Below are 25,058 nucleotides of genomic sequence, written 5' to 3' on the forward strand. Positions count from 1 at the left end.
AGTATAATTAATCAGATAATCCGAGGAAGAAAAACTAAACTAAACCCAGTAAGCAAAAAATATATATGTTAAATTCAGAATTCTGAAGATTTTTAACACAAACTTTTCTCGCAAGACCTACCGAGAAATAGATATTAGACGATTGCGAAAGATCACATGATCATTTTATTTTCACAAGAGCAAAAGTCATAAAATAAGAATACCATCCTATTATTACCTCTAGCTGATTTTAAATATCTCATTAAATTATAATTACAAGGGAGTGATTTAGTGCGTTTTCTCTTTCTTTTTCGCTGCAATATGCGAAATTATTTGTAATTTTGATATAGATCGATCCAGTGACAAATCCAGCCAATGATTACCAGTGATCATCGACAGTCTTACATGTCCTGCCATCAGTGGGTAGGACTTCATACCTAGATAAAAGAATAGTTAGAGAATTCGAATCAATGAACAGCCATATGTTTGGCTACAGAGGGTTCGCTTTGCTATATGGGGTAAATAAAGAAGAATTAAGGATTTTGAGACAAATTATTAATTTCGAGAGTAAATTTTTGTAACTTTATACAGCGAAGAAACCTATTACAATGCATAAGGATTGTGCCTTTTGATTTAGCCAAATAACACAAATTATGTTACCAATATTGAATTATAACGCTATATATCTAGAAATAGTTCAGTATTATTCTGCATTGATTGTATTACAATTTGTAATTTTCAAAATTATTTATTTTGACTGATCATCAGACACGAATTTTCTTAGCCTTTTTTTCATTTTAAATTATACATCTTTTTTTTTTTTTTTTTTTCATTATTTTTCTGCATATAAAAAATTACAATTGACTTTATTGTAAAAGTTAGGTATTATGAATTAAAACAGTTGTGTATACAAAAATGAGCAGGCATACTTGATCGGCATTTTAGATAGGGGCACGAATTTACCCTCTTGCGTCAGGTGAAAATAGACTGAGGCATGGTTCTGGTCAGAGGTTAAACGTAGATTATCTCTCTGTTCAATGATTTTGTTGTCAAACTGACTGAGATTCACAATTTAATGCACTTCTGAGCAACTGTATTTTATATCGTAAACTCTTTCAGATAAACTTTCGTATACCAAAATAGTATGAAATATAAAAAAATAAAAAGAAAAAAGAAATCGGAATAATGTTGATGCAAGTTATTCACAATATTTTTTTAATTAATTATAAATTTAAATCTCATTTTCGTACCGTGTTACCCGCATAGAACAAAGAAATCTAGAATACTGATTCGAATACCACATAACACATTTATGTGGCCACTTAAATATGAGTTGATCTGCACATGCTAAGATTTTCCGAAAGTATCTTTAGTAATTTATTTGCGCAATAATTTATAGATAGCGTTACTTTTTACCATCTGTACCTTTTTGTATACCCTGTCTTTATTATGTTTGTATGCCTAACATGTAACCACAATAGTGAAAATTGTTTCCCCTTAGTCTCAACAGTCCCCACCATGCACTTTCTTTTCATGCTCTGATCCTTCTTCTTTCAGTAATCCTCACTTAATGTAGTCAATTCCCGGAGGACCCAGTGTAGTTTCTTCTAGTAGATTTTGGAATTATACATTGTAGACCCTGAAAAGACTAAGCAGCGAATTCTCGTTAGGTCTTGGAAGAACAGATGACTGCAGAAGAAGGTTTAAATAATCTTTTTATTTGAACTAAACTTTAAAGAAAAGCGTTCAATCGGTGCTCACAATTTATCACCAGTTGTGGCTATGTAACTTGAACAGAAAATAAAATAGACAATCACATTAAAAGTAAAGATTAGCTACACGACTGGTTCCATCTTTATCTAAACCGCTAAATCGGCTGCACACAACAAAGCTGAGCCTAGAATCAGTATAATCTAAAGAAAATGGCTAAGCACCAACTATTCTTGTACAGAGCTATTTCAAACACGCGACATACACTCAAAACTACCTCTCCTACTAAAACTCTTAAAACCGCTGCTTAAATACTTTCTGATTTCTGATTTCTCACTTAGATTTGCATACACATCATTAAATTTTACATTCTGACAGGAAACTGAAATCAGAAATGAAATCAAAGTTTTTAAACTAAAAATAATTGTTTGGAATAAAATAATGTCTTTACAACAGCACTAAGCTCTAAATGTAATCAATTCCCAGAGGAACACAGTACTAAGCACTTTTTTAAAAAATATTTCATTGACGGGATCCAACAGGCTGGAGAGCACCTAATCCAGTGGGCCATCTGTTCTGTCGATGACGAAAAGAAAACAAAGATAGCGTTACCATGACATATTGATTAAAGAAAGTTATGCAATATATTTCAGTTTATGTAATAAACTGCAGCTCTGTGTTCGCTATGTATTAGAATTTTTCTATTTTACAGTATGTAGTTTCCGACTGTGATACTTTAAACCAAAGTTTCCCAGCCCTTTTCTTGCATTGACCTCTTGTTTTCTTCATGGTCCTCTTTTTCAGTTTTTCTGTAATACAGAGCATACAACATAATTTTAACCAAAAAAAAATAAATAAATAAATAAATAAATAAATAAAATAAAATAACTGCATATCAATAACTGAAAAAATATAACAATTAGATTAAAAATTCAAATAAATGTTTTGAAAAACATTTTACTGGACTAAGAAGGCGCGAGAAATATTTATATACTCTCCTTTTTTAAAAGGCGACTGGGGTTTCTTTAGGGGACCCAATCGTCAAATCCTGGTTGTGGAGAATCATCATCCGTCATTCTTTTAGTTTTGGCGCCAGTGTAGAAACATTAGGTATTTTTTGGAAGCAGGAGAAGTGAAAACTAAGCAACGCCTTCGCTGGAAATCGAACCACGGACCTCTGTAATACGCGCCCACTACACCACGAACACACGCTAAAAAGGCGGGATAAATACCTTATATTCTCCTCTTTTTTAAAGGGCGATTGGGGTTTTTAGGGGACCCAATCGCCAAACCCTGGGTGTGGAGAATCATCATCCACCACCCGTTTAGTTTGGACGCCACCGTAGAGACATTAGGTTATTTTGAAAGCAGGAGAGATATATGGTCACTTTACTTAACCTGTTCCGCCAAACTAAGTTAATGGCACTACAGGTTTAGGAAGTCATCCTAGTCATTGCTAGCAATCTGACTGTTAGGTCGCCTTTCTACATTTTACATTAATCTTTAGTTTCTTGGATATAATTATTTTCATGCACTTGCTTCATTATCTCTAAGATGCCCTTGTTGCAGTAATAGTCCGTGAACAGTCTATTCACAAGATATGTGATGTAGTCGGAAGGAAAGAACTGCTGCCGAAGGTTCTCTGTCAGAGGGTAGGAGAGCAGGTAATGAAGTCTTCCCCGCGATAACCGCAAGAACAAGTTGACGTCCCGTCTGAGGAATCGTCTGTAATACGCTGGGAATTTCCCGTGGTTGGTACAGGCCTGGAGGAAGCGTCAGTTGCATTTGAGCCTCTTGAGAGTAGGTATTGAGAAGATGTTGTAAGTAAATCTTCCTGTCTCTTCTTCCTGCCATCGTGATGACTATGTCTCTTGGAATTTTGTCTTGAGAAGCCTTTTTGCAACTTCGGAGCCTTCGCGGAAAGCCTTCTCGGAAATTTCCTTGTCAGTCAATTTCTGGTTTGAGAGCATCAGTCTTAGTTAGTTCATCCGCTCGTTCGTTGCTTTCTGCTCAGTATGTCCTTTTATCCAGTTGATCTTTAAAGGGATAAAAGAGCCTAACGTCAAGAGGATCTCTCTAAGTGCTGCCGGTGTGCGGATGTTTTGGAGGGAAGGAATTCAACGCATTCAGAACGCTCATGCTATCTGTGAAGAATGAAGTGTGAGCTGCTGATTGCGTATCTAACCATAGTACTGCTTCTTTGAGTGCGTGGGACTCGGTTTGCAAGACTGAAGCATGGTTGCTTAGACGGAATTGTGCTTGATAAATTTCTTCATTGTTCGAAAAGACCGTGAACGCTGCCCCTACTCGTCCTGAAATTTTTGATCCCTCAGAGAAAATCTCTCTTTGTTGTTCTGAGAGTGGCGATTTGCGCCAGGAAAGGATGAGTAGATCTTCTGGGTGTAAGACAGGGAAATTTTGGAAGCTTTCTATGCTGGAATAGGATAGATGTAAATCTTCTTTAGTGTGAAGGTTCTCTTTGTAGTGTAGAAGTCGATAGATTGATCTCTCTAATTCTGCTTTTAGCTCGAGTGGGAGCCTGCCAGCTAGAACCTGAAGTGCTGCGGTTGATGTGGTGCTATACGCACTGGTGATTTTTAATAGGATTATTTGCTGTATTTGTTGTAGTTTTTGACATATTCTTGCTATGCCAGTCATCCAGACTGGGCAGCCGTAGAGGATCATGCGTTCAATTGCATTTAGGTATAGATGTTTTACCAGGCGCCCTTTTTGGCTCCCCTTGTCTGTGATTATCCTGTTTAGTTTATTAATGATTCGATGCGTCTTATCTAGGACTTCCGTAAGATGTGATACCCACGTGAGCTTCTTATCAAGCGTGGATCCGAGGTATTGGCGTCACAGTGGATGCCCTTCCCACTTTATGCGTGGTGGATTCGCGTCTATTTTTGAGCCCTTTGGAAAGAATATCACCTGTGTCTTTTCAATACTGAAACACAGTTTATTGTCTTGACTCCATTTTGTAAGCAATTTGAGTGCTGCGTCTGCTTTACGCTCTATTCTTGTCCTATTGCATCTCTATTATGAGTATAATATCGTCGGCGTAAGCTTGTATCTTGGCATTGTCTTCAAAGTTGATGTTAAGCGCTGAGTCTGCAATTATGTTCCATAGGATGGGTCCGATATTAGACCCCTGTGGGGCTCCTTTGGACTAATTCATCGTAATATTTAGGGCGTCTCTTTTGTAGGCCACTTGACGTTCTGTAAGGTAGCTTGTGATCAGTTGGTAAAGATTCTTTGGACATCGCAGGTCTTTTAGTTAAGCAGGAGAAATAAAAAATGAGCAACGCCTTCGCCGAGAATCGAACCACGAATCTTCGCCGAGAATCGAACCACATACATGCCCAGCGTGCAGACCACTACACTACGAAGGCACTCTAAGAAGGTTGAAGAAATACCTTACAAACCTCGTTCAGAACTATTCAAGTTTCTTTTCTAGTTTAATATTCTTCGTATTTTTTAATTTTTGATTTATTTTTTAATTTTTAAAAATTATTATTGTTTTTTAAAATATATTAAGCAATTTTAGTATATTTTCCTTTATATTCGCTTTTTATGTTTTTTCCCTTACTGCATGACATAACTTTATATCAACAAACAATTAATTGTCAATTTTATTAATAATGTTTTTGTAATCAATAGGTTCTTTATAATGCCGAACTGTTGGTTCATATTAAGGCTATCGACCCCCAATCAAGCTCTTGGCTATCACTGACACCCTCTAAAATTCCATCAAGTCCTGGGGTTCAGTACTGACCCAGCTCGAAATCCTACCATAGTTTACCTACCATTCTTTTGTGTCTTTTTGACAAGCAAATGCTTAAGAGTTCATGTTTGTTATCGAATTTTATTCTATAAATCGTGTTTATGATTCATCCTAGGCCACGTTTCAGGTATCATTACAATGCACCTTTAAATATTATATAATAATTATCATATAATTAATCGATTAGTTAGACATCTTTTTATACACAAACATTATTCTTAAAGCAACTACATAAGAGCTGAAATTAGTTAAATATTTTATCTGCAGTAATTTTTATTTTGTTGAAATTTTCACTTCTATTTTGCATTTTTATTATTTATAATTGGAGAGTGGGTTTGAAACTGTAAACAAATTATGAAGCAGAATGATTTTTGTAAATAGGTTATCTGGTCTAGTTCGTGAAGAGATATCTATATCTTACAATTTTTCACTCGTGTACGTAGTCCGAAATAATTTCTTAAAAGAGAAATAGAAACTACTTTCAGCACTTCCTGTGCTGCATTTGGGGTCAGTTAAACACCAAGAAAGGTTTCTGGTTCTGAAACTAGTTCTAAATGCTGGAAACGTGCGCATTTTTGCACGAATTTTCGTGCATGTTCCTTTTCTGTATAGCAGCCTTATCTGTAGTTTCGCGTATTTGACTTAAGAAAGGTCGACTGTTGATGGGAACTCATATTTATTATTCAGGTACTGTAAAACTAATCATTAATCTTTTTTACATTAATTTCTATAAGCCTAACTGATACGTTTTGGGGAACGGAATTAATTAGCAAGTACTGAAACTAATTTTATTCAGATTTTGTAAACAATAGTGTGTCGGGTAATAAAACGATAAAGCAGAGCTAAGATTTAGAATACTTTAGTTAAATTAAAAATAATTCAGTCTTTCAGATTACAATTTAATTAGTTACTATAATTTTTAATTTTATGTTGGGGAATAGGTTCTAATTCTTTTCATTGAAACGAACAATAAATTCTTATTTCCATAAAAACCATTTTTCATGGACTTGCATCCAGTATTATTTCTGTGTTTTTTTGTTTGCCAATATTCGAGACCATCAGCACAAATACGCATTTCCAGTTTGGACCGATATATTTATTAAATAAATATGGCGAGGTTAGGTTACGTTATTTGAATATGGTATTCACACGAGAGCTATCTGGCTAAGGGAAAGCTGTTTACTGAATTGCGCGAACCCATGTAAAATAACAAAACTAATTTTGTAAGAAATATATTAAACTTAGGGAAATAATAAGATAGAGAATTTTTTAATTTTGCTTACATTTATTTATAAATCATTTTAAAAACTTATTATTATTCATCTGCCCATCAGGGAAAAAGAATAAACTAAAGGTTTTAAGAAATTTATGGACTTTTACAAAGAAAGGCATTTTTAAAATGTTTTTATATAATAATATAGATGGATAAGTCATTACAAATAAGTTTACACTGAAGTTTGAAAGGTTAGAAAATGTTTCGTGACACAAAAACCTTGTGCCTTTTTGTTAGTAACGCTGAAATGTTAAAAATGCTTAAAACGGTTTTTGATTTATTTAACAAAATTATTCTTTACTGCTTTAATCTTATATACTATAGATTTCCGAATATAAACCGAGTGGTAATATTTTGCTGCCAAATTACAGCCAAAACTGCAAATCCATGTGTATGCCAAATTTAACATTGCACTATAGATACAGATGTGTGTATAGCAAAAAGTGCGAATAATTGATCTTGTAGTCTGTACCTATCAGACAAGCTGAAGGTAAATGCCAATTCACTTTCAGCTTGCGTTCAAAAAAATAAAGCACTGCAGAAAGAAATGGCAATTTTGCACCAAAAGTTTATCATTCTCAATTCTCCCAGCTTTTGGACATACGCCTTATTTAGCGTTTTGGCAATAGGAATTTAATTTTGGTTCCTAGTTGTAGTAACTATTCTGAAATAGTCCCGAGACTTTTCTCGTTGTGCTTTTCCTTTTACGAGTAAAATACGACGTTGCGTTCTATTATACAAAGAAAAATGCTAAGGTAAAAAAAGCATTGCATATTCTGCTACATTTAAAACTAAAGGTTATTGCGTTTATAAGGTACTTCTCCCACTTCCCTAGCGTGCCTTCGTGGTGTAACGGTATCACGCTGGGCCGGTATTCCAGAGGTCCGTGGTTCGATTCCAGGCTAAGGCGGTTGCATATTTTTCATGTTTTCTGCTTCCACAAATCCTAATGACTCTACAGGTGGCGCCTGAACTAAAAGGGTTGTGGATGATGATTCTCCGCACCCAGGATTTAGCGACTAGGTCCCCTAAAACCCTAGTCGCCCTTTAAAAAAGGGAGTATAAAAGGTATTTCTCCCACTACCCTAGCGTGCCTTCGTGGTGTAACGGTAGCACGCTGGGCAGGTATTCTAGAGGTCCGTGGTTCGATTCCCGGCGAAGGCGGTTGCATATGTTTCATGTTTTCTGCTTCCAAAAATCCTAATGCCTCTACACGTTTACCGAAGAATAATCTGGATGGAATTGAAGATGATATTATCTATGGGGCAAAGACAGCGATGTTAATGGTGAAATGAAAAACAATGGTATTCATTCGAATTTGGCCTCAAGCAAAGGCTTAGAATTGTTAAAAATCACCGAATTGTATACCGTTTTTAGATATGTGATTAAAGTACTACAATAAGATTAAATAAAATAAAAATAATATTTTTAAATTTAGCCTGTAAAATCATTTTTATCGCATAATCTATAAATAATTTTGAAATTGTATATTTGCTAAAATTTTTGTCTTATACATGGAAAAATATGGTAATTATTTTAAAATATGCTTATTTGAACTAATATTTAAAATATTAGCGTAGGTGATAAAGGAAAAGGAAATTTATTTCCCACAGTATTTACTTTAAAGGAGATCGATGTTTATTAGATAGAATATTATACTAAAGCATTCAGTTTTAAATAAAAATACACTCACATTTGTGAAAATTGCAACACCATGAAGGACTTACGCGAGTGAGCTGAAATTTTCAGGAAATGCAAAGTAGCGCATGATATGCAAATGATTAGAATTGCAAATCCGTAGCGCATGCGTATGCTGAGCAGCGCCCTCTGAACGGCTGATGGATCCGAATAAATAGACGGCTGTAGCGAGGCGTGTATGGTTATCGGTGGTTATCTGCTAGTGGTAAACGTTAACTCAATCTGTACTTATGCCTCGTCGACGAAAGAGAGCGAGATTTGAACAACTTACAGAGTTTGAACGAGGAAGAATCATCGGCCTTCGTGAAGCTGGATTGTCGTATCGTGCAGTAGCCTCTCGTGTGCAGCGTAACAGCAGCACAGTGATGCGCGTTTGGAAGCAGTGGACGGACGAGTGTCGGACAACTCGGAAATCCGGGAGTGGACCCCGAAATGTGACGTCAGCTCGCGATGATAGACACCTGGTCCGCATGGCGCGGACGGACCGTACAGCTTCCTCTAGACAATTGGCAGCACTGTGGTCAATAGCTACAGGTGTTTCATTGTGTGCTTCATCAATTCGTAGACGTCTGCTGCAGTGTGGACTGCGCGCACGGACTCCTTTATACAGGATCCCCCTAACGCACGACCATCGCCGCCTGCGGCTACAATGGGCCAATCAGCATAGAGACTGGCGTGCTATTTGGCAGCATGTCGTGTTTTCTGACGAATCCCGCTTTAATTTGTGGTACCATGATGGTCGCATTCGTGTCAGACGCTATGCCGGTGAACGCCACCTTCCGGAGTGCATTATCGAACGCCACAGTGGACGAACACCCGGAGTTATGGTCTGGGGCGCCATAGCATATCATAGACGATCTCAATTGCTACGAATTGTGGGCAAGCTGAACAGCAACCGGTATATCCGTGAAGTTCTACAGCCCGAAGCTGTTCCCTTCCTTCAAAGCTTGCCAGGCGCTGTATTTCAACAGGACAATGCCCGCCCTCATACTGCTCGGATTGTTAAATCCTTCTTTGCAGCGCAGCAGGTACAGCTTCTTCCTTGGCCTGCGTGTTCCCCGGATATGTCGCCAATTGAACATGTGTGGGATGTCATTGGTCGGCGTCTTGCTCGTGATCCTCGTCCTGTTGCGTCTGCAGACGAACTTTGGGTAGGCGTACAAACGATATGGAATGCTCTTCCTCAGTCAGACATTCAAACTTTGTTTGACTCCATGCCACGTCGTGTAGCAGCACTTATTGCGGCGCGTGGTGGCCACACAAAATACTGATTCTGATCTCTTGTTCTTGTTTGTTTGCTTTGAACATTTAATCATTTATTTGTACCACTACCACTCAACTGTGTATTAAATTGCATTCAATTATGACGATTCCTTCTTGGTGTTGCAATTTTCACAAACGTGAGTGTATTAAACCCAAGGTATAGAATGTGAAGTTTTTATTGAAATCAGATAATCAGATTGGAAGTTTTTAAGTTGAAGTGATATAAAATGTAACAATTAATTAGAATAAAATAAAGTATGCACAGTTTCTAAGGTATTCTTCACCTGTTTTTCTAAATAAGTAGAATAAAATAAACTATTCATAGTTTCTAAGATTGTCTTATCTGTTTTTCAATAGGGTTAATACAAACGAATAGCTCTACCTGAGATAGTGATCTTTTTATTATTTGGGCGTTCCTCAAATATGTGTGCATACTACCTTTCTGTGATGGTTTACGTGATCTTACATAGACACTGGTCTTAGTTTTTAGCAGTATTTTTTGCTAGAAAGACAGTAAAAAGACCCTAAAAAATTATTTTGTTAAATGCCTTGACACCTTTCTGCAGCTAAGTGAGTCAAACAAATCTTACGTCTGAAAATATTTAGCAGTTTTCTTTTCACTTCATGTATTACTTATTGTTCCACTGTTTGCAAATTTAAATAATAAATGAACGATTTTGTTACCCATCTGTTTTAATAGCAGTCAGGATTTTTCTTCTTGCTTCAAATAGTAATTATATCTGAAATATGTTTAGCATCTTTATAATATAGCAAACAATAACGAATTTAGATTAGTAAATACAGTGAATGCTACATTCTTAAGAGGTACATGTATATAATTGAAAATGAAAACAAATTATCTTTATATGGATTGCACCAATGGGAAATGTTGCAATATATAGAAATTTAGGAAACGCCTTCATCTACACTCAGTAATGAATTATATGCATTCAAATTCGCATTAAGTGAATGATTTCTTGGAATTTCTGAAACTTTATGAAACAAAAATTTCAAAGGCATTAATAAATTAAGAATAATTGCAACATATTCTGCCATCTTGTGAAAAGAGTCCTCGAAAATTCATGGACCTCGAACGTTTTATAGTGTTCTAGGGACTTATGATAATTATCCCAAGATTACTACTTATAAATTAAGATGATATCAAATCTGCTTGTAAGCATTGGTTAAGTAACAACGGCACTGCTTATAAGTTAAGACCACATCGCCGGTGAAGAAATTTATAAATTGTTATGACGCTGACAATACTTCAAAATAGAATTTTTGAAATTGGAAATTTAAAATCAAATTTCTTACATTAAACGTTATTAAATTATTATTTCTTAATTAAAACAGCTTATTGTAACACCACTTAGGTCAGCAACAAAAAGAACTGCTTATCGTTCGGACTGCCATAAGTATCATTAATGAAAGAGATAGTAATCTAAACCAGCATAAATGCTACTTATGAAACTGTGACGGGACAGAGCTGCCAGTAAACTTCGAGAAAACACGAAATTTTAGGTTTGATTTTAAATGAAATAGGTTTTATTATGTTGATAGGACGGTGTTTATTTTGGGACAGTTTCATAAGAGTGCCCCAAGATGAAGGCACTGGCATTTTTATGCAAGTCGACCACCGTTCGGAAAAGTTAAAAACTTTCATAAGGGTGCTCTAACACAGAGGTTTTTTAAACTGTGGGTCTCGAACCCAGTTGGAGTCACAAGACCTGCAGTATGGGGGGGTCACCAAAAATTTTAGTAATTTTAATATTTCTTATTATTATAAATTTACAATAACCAAATAGTTTTACATTATCTGAAAATAGATAAAGATAAGACAATACATACAAAGAAAAAACGAAAACGTTTCGACGCATTGTTTTATAATAGAAACGTTCATTTTACTTTTAAAAATAAAGTCTGCAATAGTATATTACAGTACAAGTAAAGAAACTAATATATTCACTCACGCGTGTGTCGGATTTGCGCAATGCTTATGGGGGGTTCCACAAAATTTTTGTAAATATTATGAAGTCCCCACATCAGAAAGTTTTAAGGAACCCTGCTCTAACATAAAGGTGTCTGCACACTTATGCAGATCTATTTCTAACTTCAAGAAATCAATTTTTATAAAAGGTAGGGGATTTTATGCTGCGCACTACTATGCAAATATGGATTTAGTTTGCTGTTGTGATTAATAAAGCAAATGAAAATTCTACCAACATTTTGTGAGGGGAATCATTATGAAATTTTCTATTTTTTCCATCTGTGTCTGATTTGCTACCCCAAAAATATTGTTTTTCGAAATATATCTGTCCTCGTTAGTTCAGATGAACTGAGCTGTAATCTAAAAATGTTTAAAGCAAGAGAAATAATAATAAATGCATATAGGATGGGCTAGATATAGGGAGCTTATCTACGACTATTTTAAAATAAACTATTTTCATTGTTATTGGAGCTGACGTTAATCTCTTTTTTATTGGGAATGGAACAGTCAGAGGAAAGGAACCATACTAAGAATCGAGCATCTCCAAGAAGCCGATCTGCTGATTCTACCATCAGTAGAAGGTTAAAAGCTACACCGGTAAGATTGTTTCAAGCATGGACACATCCTCCACCTCCATCCCCATCAGTTCATTTCAGAGTACGACAACCATTCTTGACCACTTGAAACGCTTGATGTTGAAACCAGTGTCTGATCCTGAACAATCTGAAGCTCTTGGCATAACATGCTTTAGAAGCTTACGATGACTGTTTTTTTTTTTTTTTTTTTTTTTTTAATTTTTTATAAGTTTCATTTTCATTTTTAAAGGATTATAAAGGGTAAGAGGTTATAGGATGAGTACAGAACTTTAAAATTTGATGCCTTAGTTATGGATCTCGTGGATTTACGCGGTACAACTAAGCTATTACTGAAACGATTTAAACATAATATAAAGTTTTGCGGCAGCAATCTTTAAAAAAATATCTTTATGGGAATTAATTATCAATTAAATTAAAAAAGAAAAATATTCGAAGTTCCCTTATATTATTTAACAGATCAGTATTATTCATATAAATTCAAAATGATTAGATCCATAATTTCTTTATAATTAAATGTGAAAGCTATACCTTAAAGCAGGTTTGGTTGTCGTTCTTTGAATGCAAATCAGTATATCCCTTAATATGCATGTCCAAGTTATTGTGCATTAAAAATATTTATATGGGATGGCTAGAAACGACTCCTTCAATAAACAAATGTTTTATATTGGAGTCTACATATATAATCAAGTATAGTGCTTTTCAATTCAGTTCAATCAAGTATAGTGACGTTATGATTTTTCAACTGTTTCAAAATTTCTCGTTAACTTCTAAATAAGATTAAATTTAGCTTAGGACAATTTAAATTTAAGATTTTGAAATTGAAATTTGATTTGATATAAACGATAGGCTTTCATCTAAGGTAAAACTTTTTTAAAAAATTAGTTTCGACTTTTTTCAAGTCCAATTTCATAAAATCAAATTTAACTATTTTAATTAAGGTAACCTGACCATTTAATTAAATAAAATCATGATTACTTTAGTTCAGATTTAAGTACTAAAGATAAATTTACATTTAGATTTCATATTTAACTCTTAATTAAACTAAACTTTTAAAATAGTTCTCACTTTTTATTCAATATGACTTTAATGTTTTTAACTAAATACTTAGAATTTATTAACATTTCCATGAACTTGATTTGGAAGTTTACTGTTTGCGCTTTATTTCTTTAAATTATAATAAAATGGAATATCTTTTTTTTTTTGGTAAAAAAAAATTCCAGATATTTCTATTTCTTCAATATCTATATACAGACTGAGATATAAAAGCAATTGCGGATTAGTGTAAATGTGAAAATCTACCCAGAATATTTGTAACATTGCCTGATTAATGTGTTCGTTCTTCCATTAATGCAAGTTTTGTTTATTATACGTGGCATGCATGGCACTCTCGTGCATGTATGTAGCATGGAATGAAATATGTGTAAAATCTACGATAGAATTACATGTTTCATGTTTGCTTGCATGTTCTTCTTCAGTATTACTTTTTAAATGTTGTTTTATCTTTTTTGAGAAAATTAAATGGAATAAATGCTAAAATTAAAATAATATTATAATTATTTTCTTTGTTATAAAAGTGCTCTTTAATCTTGCCTCTAATAATGTTTTATTTAAAATAAATAAATATTTATTTAAAAAATACAATTTACTCACATTTCTGTTTATGCTCTTTTTCAGGTCAGTTAATATTGTTTCCCATATCGTAATTTTTGTGTCTGAGATCAGGAACTCTTATCTTAATATCATCTACATATGAATAATTGGTCTCAAGAATTATTTCTATAATGCATATCTCTAAAAGCTATAGTAATATTTTCATTAACTCATTGTAGTGAATAACTGAGCTTTTTTCCCGAAATAATATTATAATTATTTTCTTGTGAAATACAAGTAAAGTGTGTTCCATTAAAAATGACATAATTTTAAAATGAAATAAAATAAAAACGATTTCAGATAAAAACAAACTTTATATATTATTTTGAAGTTATGATACTATGTTTTGAATAAAATATCATTTACAGTGGCTCGCATTTGTTTTGGACACTTATGTCTTTCAGTTTTATCTGCAGATATCAGTTACTGAATATTAGCGAAATGTCATATTTTTCTTTGACGTATACTACATCATTTTTTTTAAAACCTGTTTGTTTTGAAAAAAAATTATTCAAAATGATTTTTGCAAATAAAAAAAAAATATTCGAAAAGTTCTTAAAAGGAACTAATATAGGTATTCAGGCATTTTTAATTAATATTTCATATTTAATATAAACATGAATATACTGGAACATTCAATATTTCCTTGGATATTCTTCAGTTAAAATTACGCCTTTCATGTGCTTTGGCAGTGATTTTGTTTTTCATGTACGATTGTTCTTTTTTTTTTTTTTTTTTTTTTTTTTTTCATTTCTCTATAAGAATTACTTTTGTGTTTCCTTATTCTTTTCGCCTACTTCTTTTTTGCTCCGGAAAATATGGAAAATATAAAATAATAATATTTATTAATTTCAGAATAGTTGTACAATAAACACACGCGAAGATTTAAGGCTCTGTTTAGGATGGTCATCCTGATAGAATTTAAATGTATTTTGCATTCCACGTTCTCTTGAAGAAGCTTTCAGATTTCGTTATATATATATATATATATATATATATATATACTAATCCGTATTATATTCCCGAACCGTTATGCCTCTACCGCCCGAGTGTAACATTAGACAAGTTTTTCGAGTTCAATTTCTAATTCGTATTTTGCCACATAATAATTCATCTGTCGGATCCAAATTATGGCGTTTTTTAAAATATAGCATTGCTCCAATATGACAAAACTTTGCTCACTGTATATTTTGCTAACGCCAGGCGTATTTTTCTTGTCCACAAAGAGCTTGACTTGAGCTGGTAAAATCGCTGAACACTTTTAGTTCCAACCTTGGTTCGATTTCGGCCGAACGGACTGGCTGCATAGACATTTTCTTGGCTCTCTGCGTGTGTAAAGAATGTACGAGCCAGTTTCCCTTAGAAAATCTTCCACGAAGGCACCCCTCTCTTTAGGCAGATAGCTCTAGTGTGCATTGCCATAATTTACTAAACCAAACTTGCTGATCGCCCATTGTGTCCATGAGACTTAAATTACGCTTCTGGAAGCAAGCGAGTGAAAAGAGCTATAGCGAGTTGGAAGAGAAATAAAAGGCTGACTTTTTACAAAATAATAACTCGTTGCAAAGTAGATTCTATAAATTCGAAATCTCTTCGGTAATTCAACTTTCCTCAGTCAATGTTTTGAGTAACAACTAGGTATATTCTGAGTCTTGAAATTATTAAAAAGCATTGATTATACAAAGTATATTTCGCAGTCTTAGACTAGTGATACTAGAATAATCCGAATAATCCTTCTCGGAGAGGCCTACGTAGTAATATTATGGTTAAACATGTTATTACTAAGCACCAGTAACATTAAAAACGTTAATTCTTCCAAATATATGTATAAGAATAGTCAAACTCCTTTTGCTGCAGAAATGTAAAGGAAACGTATTATGTTTTATTTTTATGTTTTCGGAATTTTCGAAAAGCAAAGAAAGAGGCTGCAAGAAAGTGATCCTTGTTTTTTCCCATCAGATTAAAATTATCCAAGTCAGTACTAATTTTAAATAACGAAAACATATTTTCGCATGCTACGAAATTTATTAGCAAATTGTTTTAGAAACTTATCCATATTTATATATATATATCTTAATTAAAATGCCATGGTAAAACTCATAAAGAATATGTAATTTTCTCTCCATTCAATATTATTACAACAGATATTTTTCACCGAGAAAGAGACCATATAAAAATGGAGACTATTCATTTGGATTACCTGTAATGAGTCTAAATACCAAATGCTCACGTCACATTACGTTCCATCACGAATATTAAATCAGGCAGGATTTTATGTGGACTTCCCTTAATCGGAACAGTCTGCTAACCAGTAGGATTTATTAGTTTCAACTAACAGACCAAGATATTATCTATGCAGCTAGCAGCGTTTCCAGAAAATCTTTCTAGCTCAAGTTTCAGAAGTTCAGAAATTAAGATTCAGCTGCGGATGTAATGGATAAAAAAATCGTATCATTACAAACCTGAACGATAATAACAATAATTAAAACAAGTATATCTCATCTAACTAATGTCTAAAAAAACTCATAAATGAATATATAGGTCTTGAAAAAGTTACGTGTTTGAGATCCCGAAACAGAAGCAAGATCCAAGATGGAGAAGTGTCTCTGAGAAATGCTGATATGTTATTGGGCAAAGAATGTAGATGAACCGTTTAACTAAAAAGGAAATTAGGCGAAGATTTTAGACGTTTTTAAGAGTAGAGGAGAGCTCCTATGAAAAATATAAAGCTGAAAAAGACGGTAACAGTTGTAACGAGAAAAGTCTGGTATTTATTGAAGTTGAGAAACCTTTTAGAATTGTACAAAAGCAAAAATAAGTATGTGTAGGTTACGATAATTTAAGAAACCTCGAAAATTTAATAATGAAAAAAGATCTTTTTATTTATATTATTTCATTATTATTTCTTTTTGAAGAGTAAATCAAAACAAGATCTTCAGTTACTTCAAATCAATTAATTTGGTAAATGTGGATTCAGACAAACATCTCTTCGAAATAAATTTGTCTGAAAAATCATGTTATTCCGTAAGTTATGTACTTTTATTATTAAATGTGAAATTTACCATTCATATAAGTAAGCAATAGACATCTTTATTTTCGAAATGAGGTAGTTAAAACTGAAATTTTGCAACATATTTTAAGTTCATGGTTTTATCCATATTTTAAGCTTGTTTTTTTTAACCCGGATATTCATTTATCCATGACAGCTATAATTCTCCTGTGGTGAGGTTAATGAGGTCCTGCTGTTATTAATTAAAATTATTAAATATAAAGTTTAACTAATCGCACTAAAATACCACTGCAGTATAATAATATTTGTAAAGATGAAATATATTTCCAGTTTTTATGCATGATAAAAGATTGAGAAAACTATTTGGTGTATTCACTTATACCGCTTACTTTTTAAACTTATCCAGATAAAGAGAGGAATTTTATCTGTGTTCCAAAATAACGGTCTATTCTATTATATTTTTGTGTGTTGCGATTTTGTAAAGATTTCCTTAAGATGAGTGAAGATTTCCTTTCTAAAGATTTCCAAGCCAGATTAATAGGAAGATTTTGAATTTTTATTAACAGAAAGGCTATAAATAGTCGAAGGAGAAAAGCAGAAATAAGGCAAAATTGTAGAACACGCGAGGAAAATTGTAGAACACATAAATCGCTCGAAAACGAAACTCTAAAACAATAATCATTCAGCAGAATACTCAGTTGTTTAAAAGAGTCTCCAGCCAATTAATTCATGGCTGTTCACATTCGGCGCTTCTGTTTATCCCCTTGTTTAAAAGAGAAGATAAGCTCATCTAAAAATGCGTAAAAATGCGTTTTCCGGAAACTTCCTAAATGTCTCGAATTTGCCAACAGAAATTATCCGACAGCAAGGGTCGATTCAAACATCAAGCGACTCAGAATTTAAATGATGCATTAAATAAATATTTACAAACAGCATTATACATTAAATAAATATTTACGAACAAAATATCTGGCTATAAACTGACGATTTAAAAAACACAAATAAACATAGAGTACAAAATATATTAAATAAATAAGTAAGTTATAGAGACATTAGGTATTTTTTGAAAGCAGAAGAGATGAAAAATGGGCAGTGCCTTCGCCGGCACTCAAACCACGGACCTCTCGAATACGCGCCGAGCGTGCTGACCACTACACCACGAAGGCAAGTAAGAAGGCGTGAGAAATACCTTATATACTCCCCCTTTTAAAGGGCGACTGAGGATTAGGTGACTCACTTGTCAAATCCTGAAGGTGGAGAATCATCATCCACCACCTTTTTTTAGTTTACACGCTACTGTAGGGACATTAGGTATTTTTTGAAAGCAGAAGAAATGAAAAATGAGCAATGCCGTCGCCGGGACTCGAACCACGGACCTCTCGAATACGCGCCGAGCGTGCTGACCACTACACCAGGAAGGCATGCTAAGAAGGCGGGAGGAATACCTTATAAAGCAAAAGCAATCTACGGTACCAAGAAAGCGTATAACATTCAAATTTAAAAAAAAAAAAGACTGTTGTAAATATCTATAAAAATGTACAACAGCATTGACATTTTCATACAGCAAATCGGGGTTCACGCGGATTATACTAAAGGGAAATAATAATTGAATTCTTGGATTTAACAGAAATTAGGTATATTTTACATGTGTTCGAGCATGAACTCAAAATCTGGTCGTCTTTTTAATTTCAGATTTCTGATGAAGATATTAAGGCTCCATCAAAAGCAGCTGATGACAGCGACTCCAGAAAAATGGAGGAAAAACAACCGGTAAGTTGCATAAATCCGTCGACATTTTAAGCGGTGATGCAAAATCAGTTTCTAGAAATATTATGAAACTGTAAAGTCTCTATCCCCTAATAGACCAATTTATGTTTATTTTAATTCAGTTATTGTCTCTACTGCTGAAACGTCATATATCAAATTTATTGTACCAATTGAATTCGAACAACGTAACTTTAAGCAAATAAATGTACTTCAATAATAATCAATAAAAATTTTAATTCAAACAACATTCAAACTTAAATTGATATTGATTTTCTAGAAAAAAATCGGTAAATTTCGAGACGTGTCCTTCTTTTCCAAGACGGAATATTTATCCATCTTGGCTTATTACAAAATAGAATTATACAAGGTCTTCAGAATAGATAGATTTTGTTTCTTTAAACTTCCTTAATTTTCTGAAATATTAATTTTACACATGCTCATCCAATTACCGAATTAATTAAAATATATTGGAGAATTTTATGAAAACATGTTATAAAGAAGCGTCAATACTGTTTGCTCATATTCTGTAGAAAATGCTTTTTGATGAATCACTCCAAAAACTACTAAAATAATAATTATTCATATTTCTGATAATACTGCAGATCTAGGTACTTGTTAGAGAATGGGAAAATTTAATGTATCCAAAGATATGTTAGATTTCAAAAATTATAATTGAAATATTTCTCCCAGCTTTTAGCAGATTTCCAGCAATTTTTAAATTAAAAATAATAATGCGGTTTACATCCGTCTTTACCACTTCTCATTTTGCTTCCAATATGTGAAAATTTAAATAGCGGACAAGAAAATAAGAATACATTTTTCTGCTGTTTACTTATTTGAGGTATGCATCATAAATGGAAGATGATGTTGTATTGCAAGTAAAAATGTTATTTCATACATTTTGCTACATACTTATTATAGTATAACTTCTAAACATTTTCGATTGAGGGTTAATAATTCAAATTTCGCTGTGAATAAAAGAGGAAAATTTAAAGGAAAAGAAATGACATGATGACTGATGTTATTAATATAATTTTCGAATGGGTATGCACAAGTTTTACTACATCATTGTCATCTGAAGGTTCATTCCATAGGATAAGTTTAGGTTAACGAACTTGGCATATTTGGAAAAATTGGCGCAGTCGCATTAGACCTGGACGATGAAATCTGGCGTCCTTTTTGCATGACCATCGACCGCCGTCGGCAGACTCTCGTCTGCTGGGAATCGTCATTTCGGGCTTTGGTCTGCTGCCACCTGCTATGTCTAAACTAGGAGCTGAGTCCAGCGGTGTTCTTTCTGCGTGGTCAAGACTAAATGCCAACAAGAAGAGAATATTCTCTGATAGGCACGTAGAAACTGAAGCTAAAAATACTTTCACTTTTGGCTTGCTTTTTTAAGCTTATGTTTTAAGGTCATATGTGAATATGCGTTGGTTTCTGTTTCGAGTTTTTAGAAAGAATCAGGAAAAGTTACTGATTTTTCGATTTTAAGAATTATTAATTATTTTTTTAAACTGCGTAAGAATGAGCTCTTAAAGCCCAGAGTGGAAAATACGAGAGATGATGACTAATTGATAAAGATTTAATATTAGAAATAGATTTAGTTAAATTTTAGCATGATGACTGAAAACTATAAAGGAAAAATATGAAAAAAAGTATTTATGAGTGAAGAACTTGAAAATTAGATATAGGAGGAATCTAAGAATCAACTGAAAGATTCTGTAGCAACGTAACTATAATGCAATCTCATCACAGGATGATTAAGATTTTTAATATCGTTTCTAGTGAAAATGATAACTTAATTGAATTAATTATATGTACCATATAAAGTAGAATGAAAGTAGGAGCACAGTTATCGATCTATTGTGATTTTCTGTAATCTAATAGCAAAAATACAGTTGTAGCCTGGTGATAGAATAAAACGAGCGAATCGTTTGATTATGATTTTCGATTCTTGGTGTAAAGAAGAATTATTAGACTTAAACTGTAATTAATCTTTAGAAAAAAGGCAACAGCTTTTAATTTTTTCCCGGTTTCGAAATTGTTATGCTATATATAATATACATATCCTACATCTCCTAGTTAATGTTAATTAGCTAAACGTCGTTTTTTCGTAAACTAACCGAACAATTCTTAAACGTTCTCTCTTTTCCCTCCCATGAGTAATAATTAAAAATAGGTATTACTTTTCGAAGTCTAAAACGTAATTAGCGTTGCTAAAAAGGAAACTGATTATAAAATATATTTAAATATAATATACGTAGTATTGTTGTTGTAAATAAAAGAAGCGTTAATTAAGAAACGGTTGAAAAAATACATGTGAAGCATGTTATGATTTGCCTATTCCGAAATGGCAATGAATGTGTAACTTTGTTTCAAGTACAAAAATGAAATTTTCAGTGAAGAAATATTGCATCTTTCCACCACATTCTTTACTTAACTTTAGAAGAAACAAACTGATTAGCTTTATCATCAGAGTGATACGACGTTAAGTCAAGTCAGAAGATTATATGGCACAGCTGAGTTAACGTATACATAAATGATATATTGTCTTTATACATTACCAATGATTAAGATTCTTTCTCCAACAGGAATTATGTTTGAATAATATTTTTAGATGCTGTGATAGAAAGCGTCATCAATTCCATTGACTGTGTCATATTTAAAGTCACGATATTGACTGATAATTATTATCTGTTTATAGCGTACAATGATAAAGGATGCTTTTTTTTCAGATCAAGAAATTAAATTACTTGGACTAACAACTTGAAACTTGCAATGTTGAGTTTTGTAAATTATGTTGAGATAATCGTGTAACCATGATAGTGTGATTCTAAGAAATAAGTAATATTTTTCGTATGGTATTGAAACAAGACCGTTCATTTTGATTATATTTCTGATATGTGATTTCTTCTCTGAGAACTAGAAATTCAGTATTAATCTATGAAATTTTATTTCACGCTTTACATATATAAACTTTTAAAAAAGTGACAAAATGAAATGAGAAAAAAATAGCTGAGGAAGTAAATCACGCAGTCTAAGAAATGCTTTAATGTGATTTGAGAGATTGAATTTAATGAATTTAGTTTAAAATAAATTCGTGTATTAAATTTTATAGAAATATGTGGATAATATATAAATTATCTATTCTAAGTAGTTTCTTCTGCAGTTTTCGCTTCATGCAAAAGAGAATTCTGTTAGAATAAATTTGTGTAAGCCAGGTTTTAAATCATTCCTTTCATTAAAAATATGCGCAAATTGAACTTGGAGAACCTTCTAAATTTCAAAGGGTTGCCAAACAATAATTAGCAAATAAATAAGATTTTTGGAATGTTATCCTTCTTATTAAATTAAAGTGCTTCAGTTTAAAGAAGAAAACAAAATTTTAAATAAAGTCAGATACCTGATAAATACTCTATTCGGCAAGAAACCTATGTTCTTTGAATTTAGAATTTAATTCAAGATTGTCTTCTTACAAATCGTTTACAAAAATAGGGTAGAATGAAATTCTTTATTAATGAAGAGAATCTCAAAATATACTTACTGTAAAAACCATCACTGTATACATTGCTGACAAGCTCAAAATTGCTGATTTTAAAAATTCCTAGATATAATTAATTACTGTGAATAATAATTGCCCCATTGCTAATACGGGTTTTTGAAATGGATTGAATATTTTGTTCTGTTTTAATAGAACCTATTTTTTTATCTAAATTAGTAATGTTGGTAGTTTCTCAGAGAAGAGTTTTTGATAAAAAATTCTTTAAATATGAAAATTGGTCTCATGTTTTTGGTTCAGCGAAATTTCTGGTAGTAAACCCATCTAGGTCTTTTTTTAAACATAGAACGACTGAAAATACTTTATCAGAAGAAACAGCGTTCAAATATACAAGAAAATGATTTCGTTATGGAAAAGGTTCTTGGAGCTTTTCACTTTCGTCATAAAAAATATTTCGATTTTTATAACTATTTTAGAGAATGTATTTTGTTTAATAGCAAAAGTATGGTGTGCATAAAATAGCGGAAAAGATAAGATGACTCGAACAGCTACAAATTCATAGATATTATTATCTTCACTGAATTTTTTCAAGTGTTTCTACTTCAGTTAGAAGTCCTTATTTAGTGAATTTTCCATGGCTGTTCAGATTTCTAAAGAATGAAAAACGTTCATGTATATATATATTATTTATATATATACATGTTTCTTAGGAGAAAAAGGGCCGATATTTCAACCTGATTGAATTTGAGATTTTTTCACTAAAGATAAGTACCATCACGAGAAGAAAGTCCATTAACTCCGCACTGTTGCATTTTAAATGTGGTACGTTCTCAAAGAACTAGTGTGGTATGTGCATTAAAATAAAAATGAACAATATGCACATTGTTTATTGGCATGAATTTTGGTCTCTTTGGGGCATTGGCTGTTTTTCTTTAAATGTTCTGATATTTTTATTTTTGCTGAAGAGGTAACCTGTATATAGAATTTTGTTAACGCTTTTTTCCTTTTGCAGTTAATGAGTCAAAGTTACCCTCCAAGCACGAATCCTCGAGGTAACCCGGGTACTCCGGATCTGCCTGACGAAGGGGTTGTGCCCAAGACCACAGAGTACCGGTCTCAGTTTGTGGCCTGGCCCCGACCTCCGGGCGAGAGTTGCGTCCCCACGGCCAGAAAATCAGCGTCCATGGGTCTCATTGCTCCCCAGTTCCTGAAAAAAGATGCAGTCGGTTAGTGAAAAGCGTCTTATTTTTCAAATGACTCTTTGATTCTTCTTTCCATCATTAATTATCATGAAGAGTGCTGTTATTGCTGTTATACTTTTTTATTAGAAATACAGTCGTTCATTTTGGAGAATTTTATAAGATGGCAGTAACAGAAATTTTTTACTAAGCAAGCAAACATAGCTTGAACAATTTCTTTCTATGTATTTAATTATTAATACACATACTTTGTATAATGGCACCAAAGCGTTTTGTGATTAGAGCGTGATTACCTTAAAAATTTTAGAATTTAAAGTACTGCCTATCTATTTCTTTTTAATTAGAAGAAGAAGATTAGATTGAAGAATTTAATGAGCAGCTTTTAGATGTTTCCTCCACAGCAATGTACAAAAGTATAAGGTATTTTCTCCCTTCTTTCCGCATACGTTCGTGGTGTAATTGGAAGCATACTCGGCGCATATTCGAGAAGTTTAGGGTCCGAGTCCGGGTACAATTTTCACGTCATCAGCATAAAAAAAAACCTAATTACTCTACAGTGGTGCCCAAACTAAAAAAAAAAGCGGTGAGCAATAATTCGTAAATGACCGGGATTTGGCGACTGGATTCCCTAATTTTCGGCCACTCTTTTAAAAGAGGGATGATTATATGAGGTATATTTCTTCCTTCCTTCCGCATACTTTCGTGGTGTAATTGGAAACATACTCGGCGCGTATTTGAGAGGTCCAGGGTTTGAGTCCCTGCAAGGATATTGCACATTTTTCACGTCTCCAGCATCAGAAAAAATCTAATGACTCTACAAAAGATATAATCCTGTTTGTTATTAATGATGTAATCTTTTATGGTATTGGTGAGAAAGCTTTACAAGGATTTTTTTTTTTTTTTTTTTTTTTTTTTTTTTTTTTTTTTTTTTAACCTTTAGCAGAATGTCATTTAAATTACTAGTACGAAAAATCTCAAATGTCTTAGAAAGATATATTACAGTTTTAAACTTTAATTTCTTAATTATTCCAGCACATATTAAAAAAGAAAAGTGCCTAATTAGTGCCGATGTTTTAAAAATGGAAAGATATAACTAAGCAAGGTGTGTTTTAAAATAGATGTAAATTTAAAGAAAGAAGTTTTCTTCAAAACTATCGTTAGAGTTTTAAGAGAGTTAAATTTAAAATTTTTGTTATATATACAACCATTCTGAGATTCCGTATTTTAAGTTCACTCACTTGCGTGAAGTGAGGAAAATCCAACGAATAAAGAAGAAAATAATGTAAATCTTCCAGTACCATAAAAATGCAAACAATAGTTTAAGCTTAATATTCATTTATTTTTTTCAAAAAGTTTCCTTTTGTTCTGTATTAATACTAAAACTTGTAATCCTAATGTTGCAATGAATAAAAAATTAAAGAAATTTCACTCCAAAATTACGCTATTGCATTCAGCATTTCCTAATGCGAATTAATCTGTAATGAGTATTAGTTGGAGAGAGATTATTTTTCTGTAACTACTTATGCGAAGGTTAATCCTTTGTAATCTCTAAAGGATTTGAAAATAGAGTTTTCGTACGAAAAGATACACGTGGAAGTCCCTATAGACAAAATCGAAAGCGTTAGACGAGACAGAAATCGTTA

General features: G+C 32.9%; 1 protein-coding gene across 6 annotated transcripts in view; it reads left to right on the forward strand.

The window, feature by feature from the left end:
* The window catches only part of LOC118183318 (uncharacterized), a 466,396-nt gene that overhangs the window by 304,227 nt on the left and 137,111 nt on the right, over positions 1–25,058 (forward strand). For 5 of the 6 annotated variants that reach the window (XM_035352811.2, XM_035352815.2, XM_035352813.2 and 2 more), the window contains 3 exons: positions 12,202–12,291; positions 18,643–18,720; positions 23,229–23,442. In XM_035352811.2, coding sequence (XP_035208702.1) covers positions 12,202–12,291; positions 18,643–18,720; positions 23,229–23,442 — 382 coding nt within the window. The remainder of the gene's footprint in view (positions 1–12,201; positions 12,292–18,642; positions 18,721–23,228; positions 23,443–25,058) is intronic. The other variant, XM_035352814.2, reaches the window with a different exon arrangement.

Source organism: Stegodyphus dumicola, chromosome 8 (assembly GCF_044657685.1).
Source record: "Stegodyphus dumicola isolate Sdum_Otavi_A_Nest chromosome 8, ASM4465768v1".
Classification (NCBI taxonomy): domain Eukaryota; kingdom Metazoa; phylum Arthropoda; class Arachnida; order Araneae; family Eresidae; genus Stegodyphus; species Stegodyphus dumicola.